Here is a 15,169-nt window from a genome sequence, read left to right on the forward strand (position 1 = left end):
CCCCTTCTCATTTGCCCATCACCTCCACTGGATCTCCTTCCCTTTCTTCCATGATCCAAAGTCCTTTCCTATCCAATTCTTCCTTCAGCCCTTAACCTCTTCCACCTGTTCCTTCATCTGGTTTCACCTATAACCTGCAAGCTTGTACTCCCACCCCTCCCCTACCACACCACCTTGATCTGGCTTCTGCACTCTTCCTTTCCAATCCTGATGAAGGGTTTCAGCCCAAAACACTAGCTGCTTATTTCCCTTCATAAATGCTGTCTGACTTGCTGAGTTCTTACTGCTTTTTTTTGTGTTGCCCAAGGTCTCCAGCATCTGCAGAATCCCTTGTGGTTAATCCCTTGAGGTATGTGTTGGGGAGCACCTCGGGTCCAGTGAACACAATACCATTAGTTTCTATATAATTATGGAGAAGGATAGGACTGGACTCAGGGTTGAGATTTTTGATTGGAGAAAGGCTAACTTTGAGGAGATGCGAAAGGATTTAGAAGGAGTGGATTGGGACAATTTGTTTTATGGGAAAGATGTAATAGAGAAATAGAGGTCATTTAAAGGTAAAATTTTGAGGGTACAGGATCTGTATGTTCCTGTTAGGTTGAAAGGAAAGGTTAATAGTTCGAGAGAGCCATGGTTTTTGAGGAATATTGGAAACTTGGTTTGGAAAAAGAGAGGGATCTGCAATAAATACAGGCAGCTTGGAGTAAATGAGGTGCTCGAGGAATATAAAGAATGTAAAAAGAATCTTAAGAAATTAGAAAAGCTAAAAGAAGATATGAGGCTGCTTTGGCAAGTAAGGTGAAAATAATCGAAAGGGTTTCTACAGTTATATTAATAGCAAAAGGATAGATTATGAGAACACTCAGTTCTCTTTTATTGTCATTTAGAAATGCATACATGCATTAAGAAATGATACAATGTTTCTCTGGCGTGATATCACAGAAAACAAGACAGATCAAAGACTAACACTGACAAAACCACATAATTATACCATATAGTTATAGCAGTGCAAAGCAATACCATAATTTGATGAAAACAGTCCATAGGCACAGTAAAAAAAAAATCTCAAAGTCCCAGAGTCGATCGACTCCTGAGTCCCCGATAGCGGCGGCAAAAGGGAGAAACTCCCTGCCATAAACCTCCAGGCACTGTCAACTTGCCGATACCTTGGAAGCAGCCAACCCTGAGTCCACCCGTCCGAAAACTCCGAGCTTCCGAGCAGCCTCTCCGATACAGCCTACCAAGCACTATCCTCTGCTGAGCGCCTTCGACCTCCCCCAGGCCACTGAAACACGCAAAGCCGAGGATTTCGAGGCCTTCAGCTCCAGAGATTCTGGTTACCACACAGTAGCAGCGGTAGCAAAGCAGACATTTCAGAAGTTTTCCAGATGTTCCGCTATGCACTCATATCTGTCTCCATCAAATCAGAATTGTGCACAGTCCCTTACTTGTCAGATAACAGATATTCATCACCGGAGAGTCCGCGTGCGCTGTCGTCGCGCTGCCATCTTCTCCCGAAGGATAAAATTGGTCCCTTAGAGAATCAGAGTGGACGGCGATGTGCGGAGCCAAAAGAGATGGGGGAGATTTTGAACAATTTCTTTTCTTTGGTATTCACTAAGGAGAAGGATATTGTATTGTGTAAGGTAAGGGAAACAAGAAGGGTAGTTATGATGATTAAAGAAGAGGAAGTACTGGTGCTTTTATGGAATATAAAAGTGGATAAGTCTCTGGGTCTGGACAGGATATTCCCTTGGACCTTGAGGGAAGTTGGTGTGGAAATAGCAGGGGCTCTGACAGAAATGTTTCAAATGTCATTAGAAATGGGGATGGTGCTGGAGGATTGGCGTATTGCTCATGTTGTTCCATTGTTTAAAAAAGGTTGTAAGAGTAAACCTAGCAATTATCGGCCTGTGAATTTGACTTCAGTGGTGGGTAAGTGGGTAAGTTGATGGAAAGTATTCTTCTTTTCTTTTTAAATCTTTTTATTGAATAAGTATACCAAAAGGTAAGCCATATAAACATTAATACAATGTTAAAATATAATAAAATTACAGAAGGTATCAATACCGAAAAAAATACTACAAACAATGTAATTTAAACATAAGAAACCAAGATAACATAATAGTATACTAAATTTTATATATATATCGATAGAAAAAAAGAAAAAAAAAATCCCCAAAAAACAACCCACCGTGCAACTAACTAAAAGCAAAGCAAAGCAATGGGCTAACTTGAAACCAAACAGAGTTAAACTTAAAATCACGACCTCAATCCCGACCTCCATTAAAAACAGTGAAAAAAAAACAAGAAGGGTATATATTACATTAAATGAAAATATCGAATAAAAGATCCCCAAATCTGTTCAAATTTAAATGAAGAATCATAAAGGTTACTTCTAATTTTCTCCAGATTCAAACATAATATCGTCTGGGAGAACCAAAAAAAGGTAGTTGGAGCATTAAGCTCTTTCCAATGTTGTAAAATACATCTTTTTGCCATTAAAGTAAGAAATGCAATCATTCTACGGGCTGAAGGGGAAAGATTACTAGAAATTTTAGGTAGTCCAAAGATAGCAGTAATAGGGTGAGGAGAGATATCTATATTTAACACCTTAGAAATAATATTAAAAATGTCTCTCCAAAAAGTTTCCAAAGTAGGGCAAGACCAAAACATATGAGTTAAAGAGGCTATCTGCCCCGAACATCTATCACAAAAAGGATTAATATGCAAGTAAAAACACGCTAACTTATCTTTGGACATATGTGCTCTATGAACAACTTTAAATTGAATTAGGGAATGTTTAGCGCAAATAGAGGAAGTATTAACTAATTGTAAAATCTGCCCCCAATCATCCACAGAAATGGTAAGCCCCAATTCCTGTTCCCAATCTACCCTAATCTTATCAAATGGAGCTTTCCTAAGTTTCATAATAATATTATAAATCATAGCCGATGCACCTTTCTGACATGGATTAAGGTTAATTATCGAATCTAAAATATATGTAGGAGGAAGCATTGGAAAAGAAGAAAGTATAGTACTTAGGAAATTTCTAACTTGCAAATATCTAAAAAAAAATGTATTCTTGATAAATTATATTTGTTAGATAGTTGTTCAAAAGACATAAGGGAACCATCTAAAAATAAATCCAAAAACCGTAAAATACCCTTAGTCTTCCAAGTTTGAAAAGCGCGATCCGTAAAAGAGGGAGGAAAAAATATGTTACCTAAAATAGGAATCGCTAACCCGAATTGATTAAGATCAAAAAATTTTCTGAATTGAAACCAAATACGCAAAGCATATTTAACTATCGGGTTAGAGACCTGCTTAAGGCGTTTCGAATCAAAAGGGAGAGAAGAACCTAAAATAAAGCCAAGTGTATAGCCCTGAACAGATTGTAGTTCCAATGCTACTCATTTAGGAATAGATAGTATATCCTGATCAAGTAACCAAAATTTCATATGTCGAATATTAATTGCCCAATAATAGAATCTAAAGTTAGGTAATGCTAAACCTCCATCTCTCTTAGCTTTCTGTAAATGTATTTTACCCAGTCTCGGATTTTTATTCTGCCAAATAAATGAAGAAATTTTAGAGTCAACTTTATCAAAGAAAGATTTTGGAACAAAAATTGGTAATGCCTGAAACACATATAAAAATTTTGGCAAAAAAAACATCTTAACTGCATTAATACGACCAATCAAAGTTAAATATGAAGGAAACCATTTAGATGAAAGTTGAGTAATATGGTCTATTAATGGTAGAAAGTTAATCTTAAATAAATCTTTATATTTACAAGTAATTTTAATCCCAAGATTATGGAAAGTATTCTTAGAGATGGTATGTATAATTATCTGGATAGACAGGGTCTGATTAGGAACAGTCAACATGGATTTGTGCGTGGAAGGTCATGTTTAACAAATCTTACTGAATTTTTTGATGAGGTTACTAGAAAGTTGATGAGGCTAAAGTGGTGGATGTTGTCTATATGGACTTCAGTAGGGCCTTTGACAAGGTTCCACACGAAAGGTTAGTTAGGAAGGTTCAATTGTTAGGTATTAATATCAAAGTAGTGAAATGGATTCAGCAGTGGCTGGATGGGAGACGCCAGAGAGTAGTGGTGGATAACTGTGTGTCAGGTTGGAGGACGGTGTCTAGCGGTGTGCCTCGGATTTGTACTGGGTCCAGTTTTGTTTGTCAGGTATATTAATGATCTGAATGATGGGGTGGTAAATTAGATTAGTAAGTATGCAGATGATACTAAGATAGGTGGAGTTGTGGATAATGAAGTAGGTTTTCAAAGCTTGCAGAGAGAGTTAGGCCAGTTAGAAGAGTGGGCCGAAAGATGGCAGATAGAGTTTAATGCTGATAAATGTGAGGTGCTACATTTTGGTAGGAATAATTAAAATAGGATATACATGGTAAATGGTAGGGCATTGAAGAATGCAGTAGAACAGAGGGATCTAGGAATAATGGTGCATAGTTCCCTGAAGGTGGAATCTCATGTGGATAGGGTGGTGAAGAAAGCTTTTGGTATGTTGGCCTTTATAAATCAGAGCATTGAGTATAGGAGTTGGGATGTAATGTTGAAATTGTACAAGGCATTGGTGAGGCCAAATTTGGAGTATTGTGTACAATTCTGGTCACTGAATTATAGGAAAGATGTCAATAAAATTGAGAGAGTACAGAGGAGATTTACTAGAATGTTGCCTGGGTTTCATCTCCTAAGTTACAGAGAAAGGTTGAACAAGTTGGGTCTTTATTCTTTGGAGCGAAGAAGGTTGAGAGGGGACTTGACAGAGGTATTTAAAATTATGAGGGGGATAGATAGAGTTGATGTGGATAAGCTTTTTTCCATTGAGAGTGGGGGAGATTCAAACAAGAGGACATGCGTTGAGAGTGACAGGGCAAAAGTTTAGGGGTAACATGAGGGGGAACTTCTTTACACAGAGAATGGTAGCTGTGTGGAACGAGCTTCCAGCAGAAGTGGTTGAGGCAGGTTCGATGTTGTCATTTAAAGTTAAATTGGATAGATATACGGACAGGAAAGGAATGGAGGGTTATGGCCTGTTTCCGTGCTATAATTGTTATATGGTTATAATCCAGTTCCCTTTTCAACATCATAGTTGAATGCTACTCTGAACCATATGAAGTGCTTTCCAATTCCTGAATGCTCAATGTGCTGTTGGTAGTGCTGCTTCCTGAATCACTCTGGATTCTGTCTCCCCAGAAACAGCAGGGTTTAGTAATTCCAATAAAAATGGAGAGTGTGCACTTGCCCATTGCCATTGCCAATAGCCATTGGCAGTCAAAAATAGCCTTGACTGCCTTATTTGAAAAAGCACTGTGAAATGCCATTCAACTTCCTACTGGTGTTCAGCTCCATTGCAAGTCCTGATATAAACCAATGGATCTTTAATAGTCTCATTTAAAGTGAAGATTGGTGTCATGATCATAACACTTTTCTCAATCATTCCTGCTGCATTGTTGCTCCTCACTCCAAATTAGCTTGTCACAAGGGTGGCAGTTTTTTATGAAAAATGGGGCTTTTCAATGTAACAAAGTTCAGTTTACAAGTTACAGGATGCAGATAGCACTCAACTTTTGTAAATACACAGAAGATTAGCTTCAAGTCGACATTGATGCTTTACAATCCCAAGGCAAAGTTCCTTGATGAATTCCACTGTACCACGCTGCCCTCTGACAGTATTTTCTGGTGCAAACCTGGAAAGTGGGTACATGTTTCCTTATTGGTTGGATCTGAGTTCAAGCCATAAAGTAATATTGCAGCTCTATAAAACCCTGGTTAGATCACACTTGGAATGTTGTGTTCATTTCTGGTCACCTCATTGTAGGAAGGGTGTGGAAGCTTTAGAGAGGGTGCAGAGGAGATTAATCTGGATGCTACCTGGATTGGAGTGCATGTCTTAAGAGAGGTTGAGTGAGCTAGAGGTTTTCTGTTTTGGAGAGCAGGAGGATGAGAAGTGACTTGATAGAGGTGCACAAGATAAGAGTGAACTTATAAATTACTTTTCCCAGGGTGGAAATGGCTAAGACAAGGAGGTATAATTTTAAGGTGATTGGAAGAATGTGTAGGGGGGATGTTAGTGGTAAGTTTTTGCATAGAATCATGGGTGTGTGTAATGTGTTGCCAGCAGTGGTGGTGGAGGCAGATACATTAGGGACATTTAAGAGACTAAGACAAGCATATAGATGACAGATAAATGGAGGACTATATAGGAGGGAAGGGTTAGACTGATCTTAGAGTAGATTAAGAGGTTGGTATAACATCATAGAGCAAAGGGCCTAACTGGAGTTATGTTCGATGTTTACCATTTCTTAGGACCCACGTCTCTGTGAGTGAGGACAGTGATGAAATCCACCCTTGCCTTCAATGTTCTAGTACAGCTTTTGAGGGAAAATAGCATTTAAAGAGATGTATCTCGTATCTGGGATACATAATGTATCATAATATACTGAATTGTTGTCCCTGGTCTCATTTTTGCTTCAGAAAAACTGGAGTATTTACAGATGACATCTCAAGGTATTCAAAAATGCTACCATTGCTGCCTTTACAAAATTCACTGGGAGAATAAGGGAGCCAATGTAAGTGTTCTCTTCCCTAGTGACCCTAGTTACACTTCAATCAGCTACATTGGAAAGACAACATCATTTACAGGCCCTACAACAATTTGAGGTTGTGCTGGAAGCCTTGAAGGAATGAAACATCTCTACTGATTCCTACAAGTTTCTGGTCCACACCAATCACAGTGGGGTAGAAGTATTTGGGATCGTTTTGAGAACCTTGAAGTTGTGCAGTAGGAAGCATGCAGAGACCCTCTGCAAGTGACAGGAGGATTGAACTATCTCACAAACTACTCACCCACCTGCCCTGTCAGCTATCTCTTACCCTAGCTGTGGAAAAGCCTGGTTCACATATTGTCACCTCAGTGTCATCAAGACCACAAGCATCCACTATCTTGAAAAGGAAGTTAACATATGGAACAGCAGTACAAAGGGACACGTTCAAAGAAATGTCAACAGTGAAAGTTTCCTCTGAAATGGTTTCAGTAATTTGAGGAAAAATTCTCAAATGATTTGACAAGAGAAAAGTAAATGAGCAAGGAAAAGAAACTAGATTCTGGCAATCTGAAATAGAAACAAAATGTTGGAAGCACTTAGTAGATTGTGCAGAAGAGGCAGAAAGAGAAACGGTTAATATTTCAGGTCTTAAGATACTTTGTATGAACTGGGAAAGAGAGAAAGTTAGTTTTCGTTTGTTGAGGTGGTGGTGAAAGGATAGGTGGAACATGGGAATATCTGATGGGGTGAGGCCAAGTGGATTAATATGGCAGCTAGAAGTGCACAATACTTCTTTGTGTTATGCATTGCTAATAGAACTGTGGGAGATGCCTGGCAGGTGAAGCTATGAAATGAAAAGAAGAAAAACTGAGCCAAGATCACAGACTAACATACAGATAGAGCAAGTACTCAAAGTTAGTCATGTCAGTATCAAGTCCAGAAGGCTACAACATGTCCAGATGGAAGATGTGCTGTTGTTCCTGAATGTTGAATTGGGCTGCTTCTACTTCTGTAGTCATCATTGGGAATTTTATTAGAAACTAGAGCACTTCTCCCACCCCACACAAGACAAATGGTAAAAGCTGGCTTTATTACAATTAAATTCTGTCTTGAATATGTCAGATTGGGTTTCTGTACTTTTACCTGGATGCTTAAGTTTTCTGTTTCATTGCATGTAACTCAGCCTTCCTTAACTCTATTCTTTGATTTGTTACCACATTGGACTTGACCATACTGTGTATATTCTTAAATAAGTATTAATGTATCATTAAGCTGTTAACTTAAATTCTGGATCACTATTTAGGACAGGCCACATTAGATTTTGTAATGATCTTAGTTTTCTGCCATTAAAACTATGCTAAAGTTGCACAGAAAATTCGCTGTCATTTTGGCTTTAAGATAAAATGGTTTAGGTCATTGAACTGTTGCCTAACAGCTCTGTTACCCAGGTTCAATCCTGACCTCGGGTGCTTTCTGTGTGGAGTTGCATAGTTTCCCTGTTATCACATGAGCTTCCCGCAGGCATTGTGATTGTCTCCCATTTCCCAAAGATACAGAGTTTCAACCCTCAACACCGACAATTCCTTTTCTGCCACAGATGCTGCTTGCTCTACTGATTTTCTCCAGCAGATTATTTGTTACTCCACATTCATGCCCACTATTGTTTTAAGCCCTGTGATTTCAGTAATGTCATGCATCTTCTGCACAGAGAAGAAATAATTTGTACAGAAACAGGATTCCATGAAATCAGACAGGGATGGAATTGTAAGCTTTGCAATTGCACAGTATCAATGTGTTCTGTCTGGCTTGTAATGCTGTTCATGACTTTAAAGCACAAATTGCCTTTAAGCCTCATAGATTCTGTTACGTCATCCTTGTGCAGCGACTTAACTGTCCAATCCCTTTTAATGGCTTTGAATCCCTTTCTCCTCCAAACAATCCAAGAGGAAAACCTTTTAGTGCAAAGTGAAGTAAACCAGCACTACTATTTAACTTGATTCTTAAAGCGCTGGTTGAAATTTACTATTAACATGAAAGGAAAACCTGGTTTTGTTATTCAAACACTGCTTTTAAGAGCATTCACTTCTTCTTTCTACCCCTGAACCTCCTGCCAACAGTTCATTGTTTGATGTGCTCATCTCCTACTGTTTAATACAGATCTGGAAAACAGATAAAAACTATTTCCATTTTTCTTTCTGACGTTGAAGATGGCTATTTCAGCTCATTGTGTCTGTGTTAGCCAACAGAGTAGTGCTATTCCCCAGATGTTTTCCCTATAACCTTTTCTCCCCATGTTCTACCTCACCTCACCTCAACTCAACTCTAGGCCAATTTACCTACCAACTCTTCAGAATTAGACTCAGGTTGAATATTACTGGCATATGTCATGAAGTGTGTTGTTTTGTGGCAGCAATACATAATAATAAAAAGCTATAAATTACAATAAGAAATATGTAAAAAAGTAAATAACTAGTGTAAAAAGAGCAAAAAAAGAAATAGTGAAGTAGTGTGGATTGTTTCTTTGTCTATTCAGAAATCCATTGGTGGAGGAGAAGAAACTGTGCCTAAAACGTTAAGTGAGTGCCTTCAGGCTCCTATACCACCTCCTTGGTGGTAGTAATGAGAAGAGAGCATGTCCTGGGTGATGGAGGTTCTTAATGAAGGATACTGCCTTTTGAAGATGCCCTCTTGGGAGGTTGGTGCCCACGATGGAGCTGGCTGAGTTTGCAACTTTCTGCAGCTTTTTTCGGATCCTGTAAAGTGGCCCATATCAAATAGTGATGCAACCAGTTAGAATGCTCTCCGTGGTACATCTGTAGAAATGTATGAGAATTTGGTGACATACCAAGTCTCCTCAAAATGCTAATGAAATATAGCTGCTGCTGTGGCTTCTTTGTAATTTGTATCAATGTATTGGGCCCAAGATGGATCTTCAGAGATGTTGACACCCAGGAACTTGAAACTGCTCATCTTTTTCACTGTTGTTTCCTCAATGAAGACTGGTGTATGTTCCCTCGACTTCTTCCTGAAGTCCACAATCAGTTCCTTGGTCTAATTGATGCGAGTGTGATGTCGTCGTTGTGACACCACTCAACTAGCTGATCTATCTCACTCCTGTACGCCCCCCTGACCATCTGAAATTCTGTTAGTTGTGGTCACCAGCAAATTTATAGATGGTGTTTGAGCTGTGCCTACCCTCATAGTTGTAGGTGTAAAAAGAGTAGAGCAGTGGACTAGGCACACATCCTCGAGGTGCGCCAGTGCTGGTTGTCAGTGAGAAGATGTTATTTCCAATCAGCACAGACTGATCTCCCGATGAGGAACTGGAGGATCCAGTTGCTGAGGGAGGAGGTACAGAGGCTCAGGAATATCCAGAATGACACACACAGGCTAGGCAACACTTAGGGAAAAGAGTAAGCAGTCGACGTTTCGGGCTGAGACCCTTCTTCAAGACTTGGCTTGAAACATCGACTGTTTACTCTTTTCCATAGATGCTGCCTGGCTTGCTGAGTTTCTCCAGTATTTTGTTGTGTTGCTTTGGATTTCCAGCATCTGCAGATTTCCTCGTGTTTGTGAAATGCAGAGGGAGTCCAGTGTTCACAGGAAGGACATGGAAATTCCACACAGACTGCACTGGAGATCAATACTGAACCTGGGTTGCTAAAGACTGTGATGTTTCACTTCCATCAGTTGTGCCACAATAGTGTGTATAGATATTTACTATATTTTTTTTACTACATCACTTTGTGTAACATCTATAGTAGAGAGAATCTGATTGAATTCATATAACTTCCAGCTGAAAGGGGAGATCTGGTATTCATGGCAAAGCATTCAGGTGAATAAACTGTCAGCAACACTGACTTCAATTCTTCCTGATTTCCAGCCTTTTGAGAGTTCTAAGGTTTTCACTCCCAGGAATTGAGAAACCGAGTGAGCGGTGGTGCATTTTGTTACCAGCCATGTCCTTGTATTGTAGGCTTCAAGATGGAGGAAAGGAGTAAGAATACTAATTATTTGCTAAGAAGTGTAATTTGCTGAGACCGAATTAATGCAGATGTCAGCATTCACACCATAATGGAGGTGATGACAAGTGCATGAACAAGCACATGACACACGGCCTTCGGTGCATTCTTGAATGGTGGGCTGGAAATTAAGTTGAGCTTTAAGATCAAAACTTTGCATAAAGGTAGTCTCCTGGATATTAATGGTGAATTCTTGAAGCTTTTCTGCTTGTAACTAAGAGGAGGAGTAGTAGGTGGGGGTGAGGTGTAGTATGTGGGCATAACATGACTGAGTTAAACTTTAAACTTTGTTGACTGTACCTTAGCATTGCCCTTTATCACACAGTAAAAAGATAATGAGCAAATGTAGTTCAGTGTGAGCTTTGGCATATTTGTCCTGCATTTGACTTGAGAGGAGTTCCAGGGTTGGTCGAGCTGCATGATGGAGAAACGTTATTTTGTTCATGCTCCATGTTTCATTTAAATCTTGCTGGATTATGTTATTTGCTGCCAAAATAGTAAATTCCTATCTTCAGATGGAATGTTGGGGGCTTATCCAGGCACTTATATTAGAGTTTGGGAGGGGACTGGCATAAGTCTTGTCCCACTTGTGAAATTGCTGTAAAGAAAAAAAATGGGCTTTTTCTTTGCACCTTGAATGTCTCCCTTGATCTATTAGCTTTGATTTGACATGGAATTCTATACTATTTGAAGAACTTTTCATTGTTATAAAGCATGTTCTAGTTTTTTTAGGATACATTATGGTAAGGTAATATTAAAGTTACCCCAGTTTCTTCTTGCTATTATGCTTCTGTCTTGGTGGGGAAGGGGAGAGAAAAGATATCCACAGACTTCTCTAAGTACGACTCTTATCCTGTCTACAAAATCAGATGGTAGGAATAAAATTGAATGTGCAGTAAGGGGAGAATTGTAAGTACACCAAAGTAAAATAAGATTGACTTGTCAGTTTGTAATGCATTTTTATGTGGACTTGTATGCCTTAAAAGGTAATGAATGGTGACATGATTGTATTTACATCATAATGCATCCTGTATGCATCATAAGATGAGTAATAGTCTTTATACTGTCTGTTGAATGGCATATCTAACCTGCATTTAGATGCAGGCGTCACTTAATTGAAACAGATGTGACTATTTACATCAAATTTTTTGATAGTACTGTACTGTAGAAGTGTAATAATTGAATGTCTTTGTAATAGATTGAAATTGAAAAGCAAGAGAGGGACATTGTTGTGTTGGAGCAAGCCATCGTAAAACTCAGATCAGTAAGTGCTGCTGCCATTTTGGAGACTCAGAACAGAAACTGATTTAGAATGATAATTTTTCAATATTAACCAACAATGATATACTGAGGTAAAATTCCAATCTAAATAAGCTTGCTCAGTGCTTTAATTAGACTAGATTTCCACACTATGATTTCTTTTAGAAAAGAAGCCATCTGTCAAGAAGTATGAACCATATTGGGCAAAAAATCGTTTCCTTATTAATGACTCGCATACTGCATATTTTATGGTATTAGTTTTGCTTTACTGGATTGGAATGGTGCTGGGGCTTGAATCAATAAGAAAATTCAATGTCATTTCAGGAATAACTACGTAACATTCCCCAACTCTTTCTATGCTACATCGATGATTGCTTTGTGCTGCTTCATGAACCTTTACTGAGCTTGTCAATTTCATAAATTTTGACTTCAACTTCCACCCTGTCCTCAGATTTACTTGGTATATCTCTGACTCCTCTCTCCCTTTTTCAATTCACTGTTTCCATCTCTGATATTTTTTCTACACCTGACTAACAGGTATCTTTCTACCTTGTCACTTGTAAAAGTGCTATTCCCTTTCTCAGTTCCTCCATCTCTGCTGCACCTGTTCTCAGGATGAGGCTTTACATTTTAGAACATCTGAGATATTCTCCTTCAAAGAACGGGGTTTTCCTTCCTTCATCATTGATGCTTCCCTCACCTGCATTTCTAGTATTTCCTGCACATCTGCCCTCATCCCATCTTCCCCTCGCTGTAACAGAGGTAGAGTTCCCCTTGTCCTTGCCTTCAAGTCAAGTGAAGTTTATTGTCATTTAACTATATACATGTATATAATGGATATAACCATATAATGTATATAGAAATGAGAGAAAGTTTCTCAGAACCAGGGTGTAAAGCACAATAGTACAAATAACATACATAACATATAACTTATGAAGGTAAGAATAGATTCTACAGATGGAACTTGCATAAATAACAAACCAAAGTGCATAAATTAAATATTGTAAGGTACGGAACAAATTAGCCAGTGGCACTTAGCAGAGAGATCAGAAGACTAATGGGCTGCGGAGAGAAGCTGTTTCCCATCCTGACCATTCTTGTTTTTATGCATCGGAGTCTCCTGCCTGATGGTAGAAAGTCTAAGAGGATGCTGGATGGATGGGTGGAATCTACCCATGAGCCTCAGTATCCAGCACATCATTCTCCATAACTTCTGCCATTTGCAAAGGGATCCTACCACTAAACACAGCTTTCTGTAACCCCACTGTCTGCTTAGTGCAGGGATTACTCTTTACATGACTCCCTTGTCCACTTGACCCTGCACACTGATTTTCCTCTTGGAATATCTCTGAAAGCAGGACAAGTGCTGAACCTGCCCCTACACCTCCTTCCTCACCACCATTCACAGCCTGAAACAGCCCTTCCAAGAGAGGTGACATTTCACTTGAGTCTGTTGGGATCATCTATTGTATTTTGTACTCATGTTGCAGCCTCCTGTAGACCAGTGAGACTCAACATAGATTGGGGGACTATTTGGTCAAGCATGTTCACTCTGTCTGCCACAAAAGGTGGGAATTCCCAGTGGCTACCCATTTCAAATAGACTTCCCAATCCCATTCCAACATATCAGTCCATGACTCCCTCTACTGCCACCATGAGGTCATAATCAGTTTGGAGGATCAACACCTCATATTCTGTCTCAGTAGTCTCCAAACCGAAGGCGTGATCATTGATTTCTCTGACTTACAGTAATTTTTCCTCCCTCCACTTTCTCTCCTATCCAATCTCCATTCTGGTTCCCCTCTTACCCCTTTCTCCTCAGCTGTCCGTCCTGCCTTCCAGTGCCTCACCTCCCTTTCTCCCATGGTCCACTGACCTTTCCTATCAGATGGAAATGAATAAACAGTTGATATTTCAGTCCAAGACCATTCATCAAGCCTGAAATATTAACTATCTATTCATGAGTTCCTCCAACATTTTGTCTGTGTCGCAATGGGTTTCCAGCACCTGCAGAATCTCTTGTGTTTATGACCTCCTATCAGGTTCCTTCTTCAGCTCTTTACCTCTTCCACCTATCACATTCCAGCTTCTCATTTCATCCCCTCTCCCTATCCACCTACCTTTCCCTCATTTGGTTTTACCTGTCATCCACTAGCTTCTTATTCTGGTTTTGTCCCCTTTCCTTTCCAGCCCTGATGAAGGTTCTTGGCCCAAAACGTTGACTGTTTATTACCCTCCATAGATGCCACCTGACTTGCTGAGTTGCTCCAGCATTTTTTTGTGTTTTGCAACATGCTGTTATTTGGCATATATGTTAATTGCCTCCAGTTTATAGTTTTTCTCCCCTTCTCTAGGACACAGCAAAATCCAAACAGCAACTTGAGGAAATTAGAGCAGAATTACAGGCGAAGACTGAAGGGAGTAATGGGGTGATAACTTCGTTTGAGAATTGTCAACAAGATAAAGCTGAGAAAGCTTTTGATAAAGGTTAGCTGTTATTTGGAAAAATTAATTCAGATATATGAAAGTTATCAACTAGATAAGAAATTCTGTTATCTAAACCTTGATCTGTGCCAATGATTTTCATTCAGCGCAATGATGAAACCCCAGAGAGCTGGAAAAAGATTAATGTTATCTGAAATTGATATTAGATGATGATAAGTAGGCTATTTGACCCATTAAATCTGTTCCATCATTCAATCATGTTTTTTTTTCTTTAACCTTATTCTCCTGCCTTCTCCTGGAACCCTTAACCACCTTACCAATTAAGACCATATCAACGTTTGCTTTAAATACACCCAATGGCTTGTTCTCCACAACCTTCTGTGGTGACAAATTCCACTGATTCAGCAGCCTTTGGCTGGAAGAAATTCCTCCTTTTCTTATTTCTAAGTGTGAGCCCAAAGATCCTGGATTCTTCTATTAATGGAAACATCTTCTCCACATCCACTCTAACTGGGGCTTTCAATATTGAGTATGATATCTACCCTCATCCTTCTGTATCCAGCAAGGATGGGACCAGAGATATCAAATGGTGCTCATACGTTAAGGCTGTCATTCCCAGGATCATACTTGTGAACCTCCTCTGGACCCTAAACAGTACATCCTTGCTTTTATATTCTAGTCCTCTCAATGTGAATTGAAAGCTTCATTGAAATCCTCATGCTGGAAAAGAATCAGAATCAGGTTTATTATCACCGGCATGTGTCGTGAGTTTGTTAACTTATCAGCAGCAGTTCAATGCAATACATAACATGGAAGAAAAAAATAATAACAATATTAAATAAATAAAATAATATTAAATA

At 39.2% G+C, this 15,169-nt stretch overlaps 1 protein-coding gene across 1 annotated transcript in view; it reads left to right on the plus strand.

Annotated features, from left to right (window-relative positions):
* Positions 1 to 15,169, plus strand: part of LOC134349959 (testis-specific gene 10 protein-like) — a 104,222-nt gene that overhangs the window by 4,025 nt on the left and 85,028 nt on the right. The window contains 2 exon segments of the mRNA XM_063054913.1: positions 11,803 to 11,868; positions 14,219 to 14,351. Coding sequence (XP_062910983.1) covers positions 11,803 to 11,868; positions 14,219 to 14,351 — 199 coding nt within the window.

The sequence above is a fragment of the Mobula hypostoma genome, chromosome 7 (genome assembly GCF_963921235.1).
Source record: "Mobula hypostoma chromosome 7, sMobHyp1.1, whole genome shotgun sequence".
Classification (NCBI taxonomy): Eukaryota; Metazoa; Chordata; class Chondrichthyes; order Myliobatiformes; family Myliobatidae; genus Mobula; species Mobula hypostoma.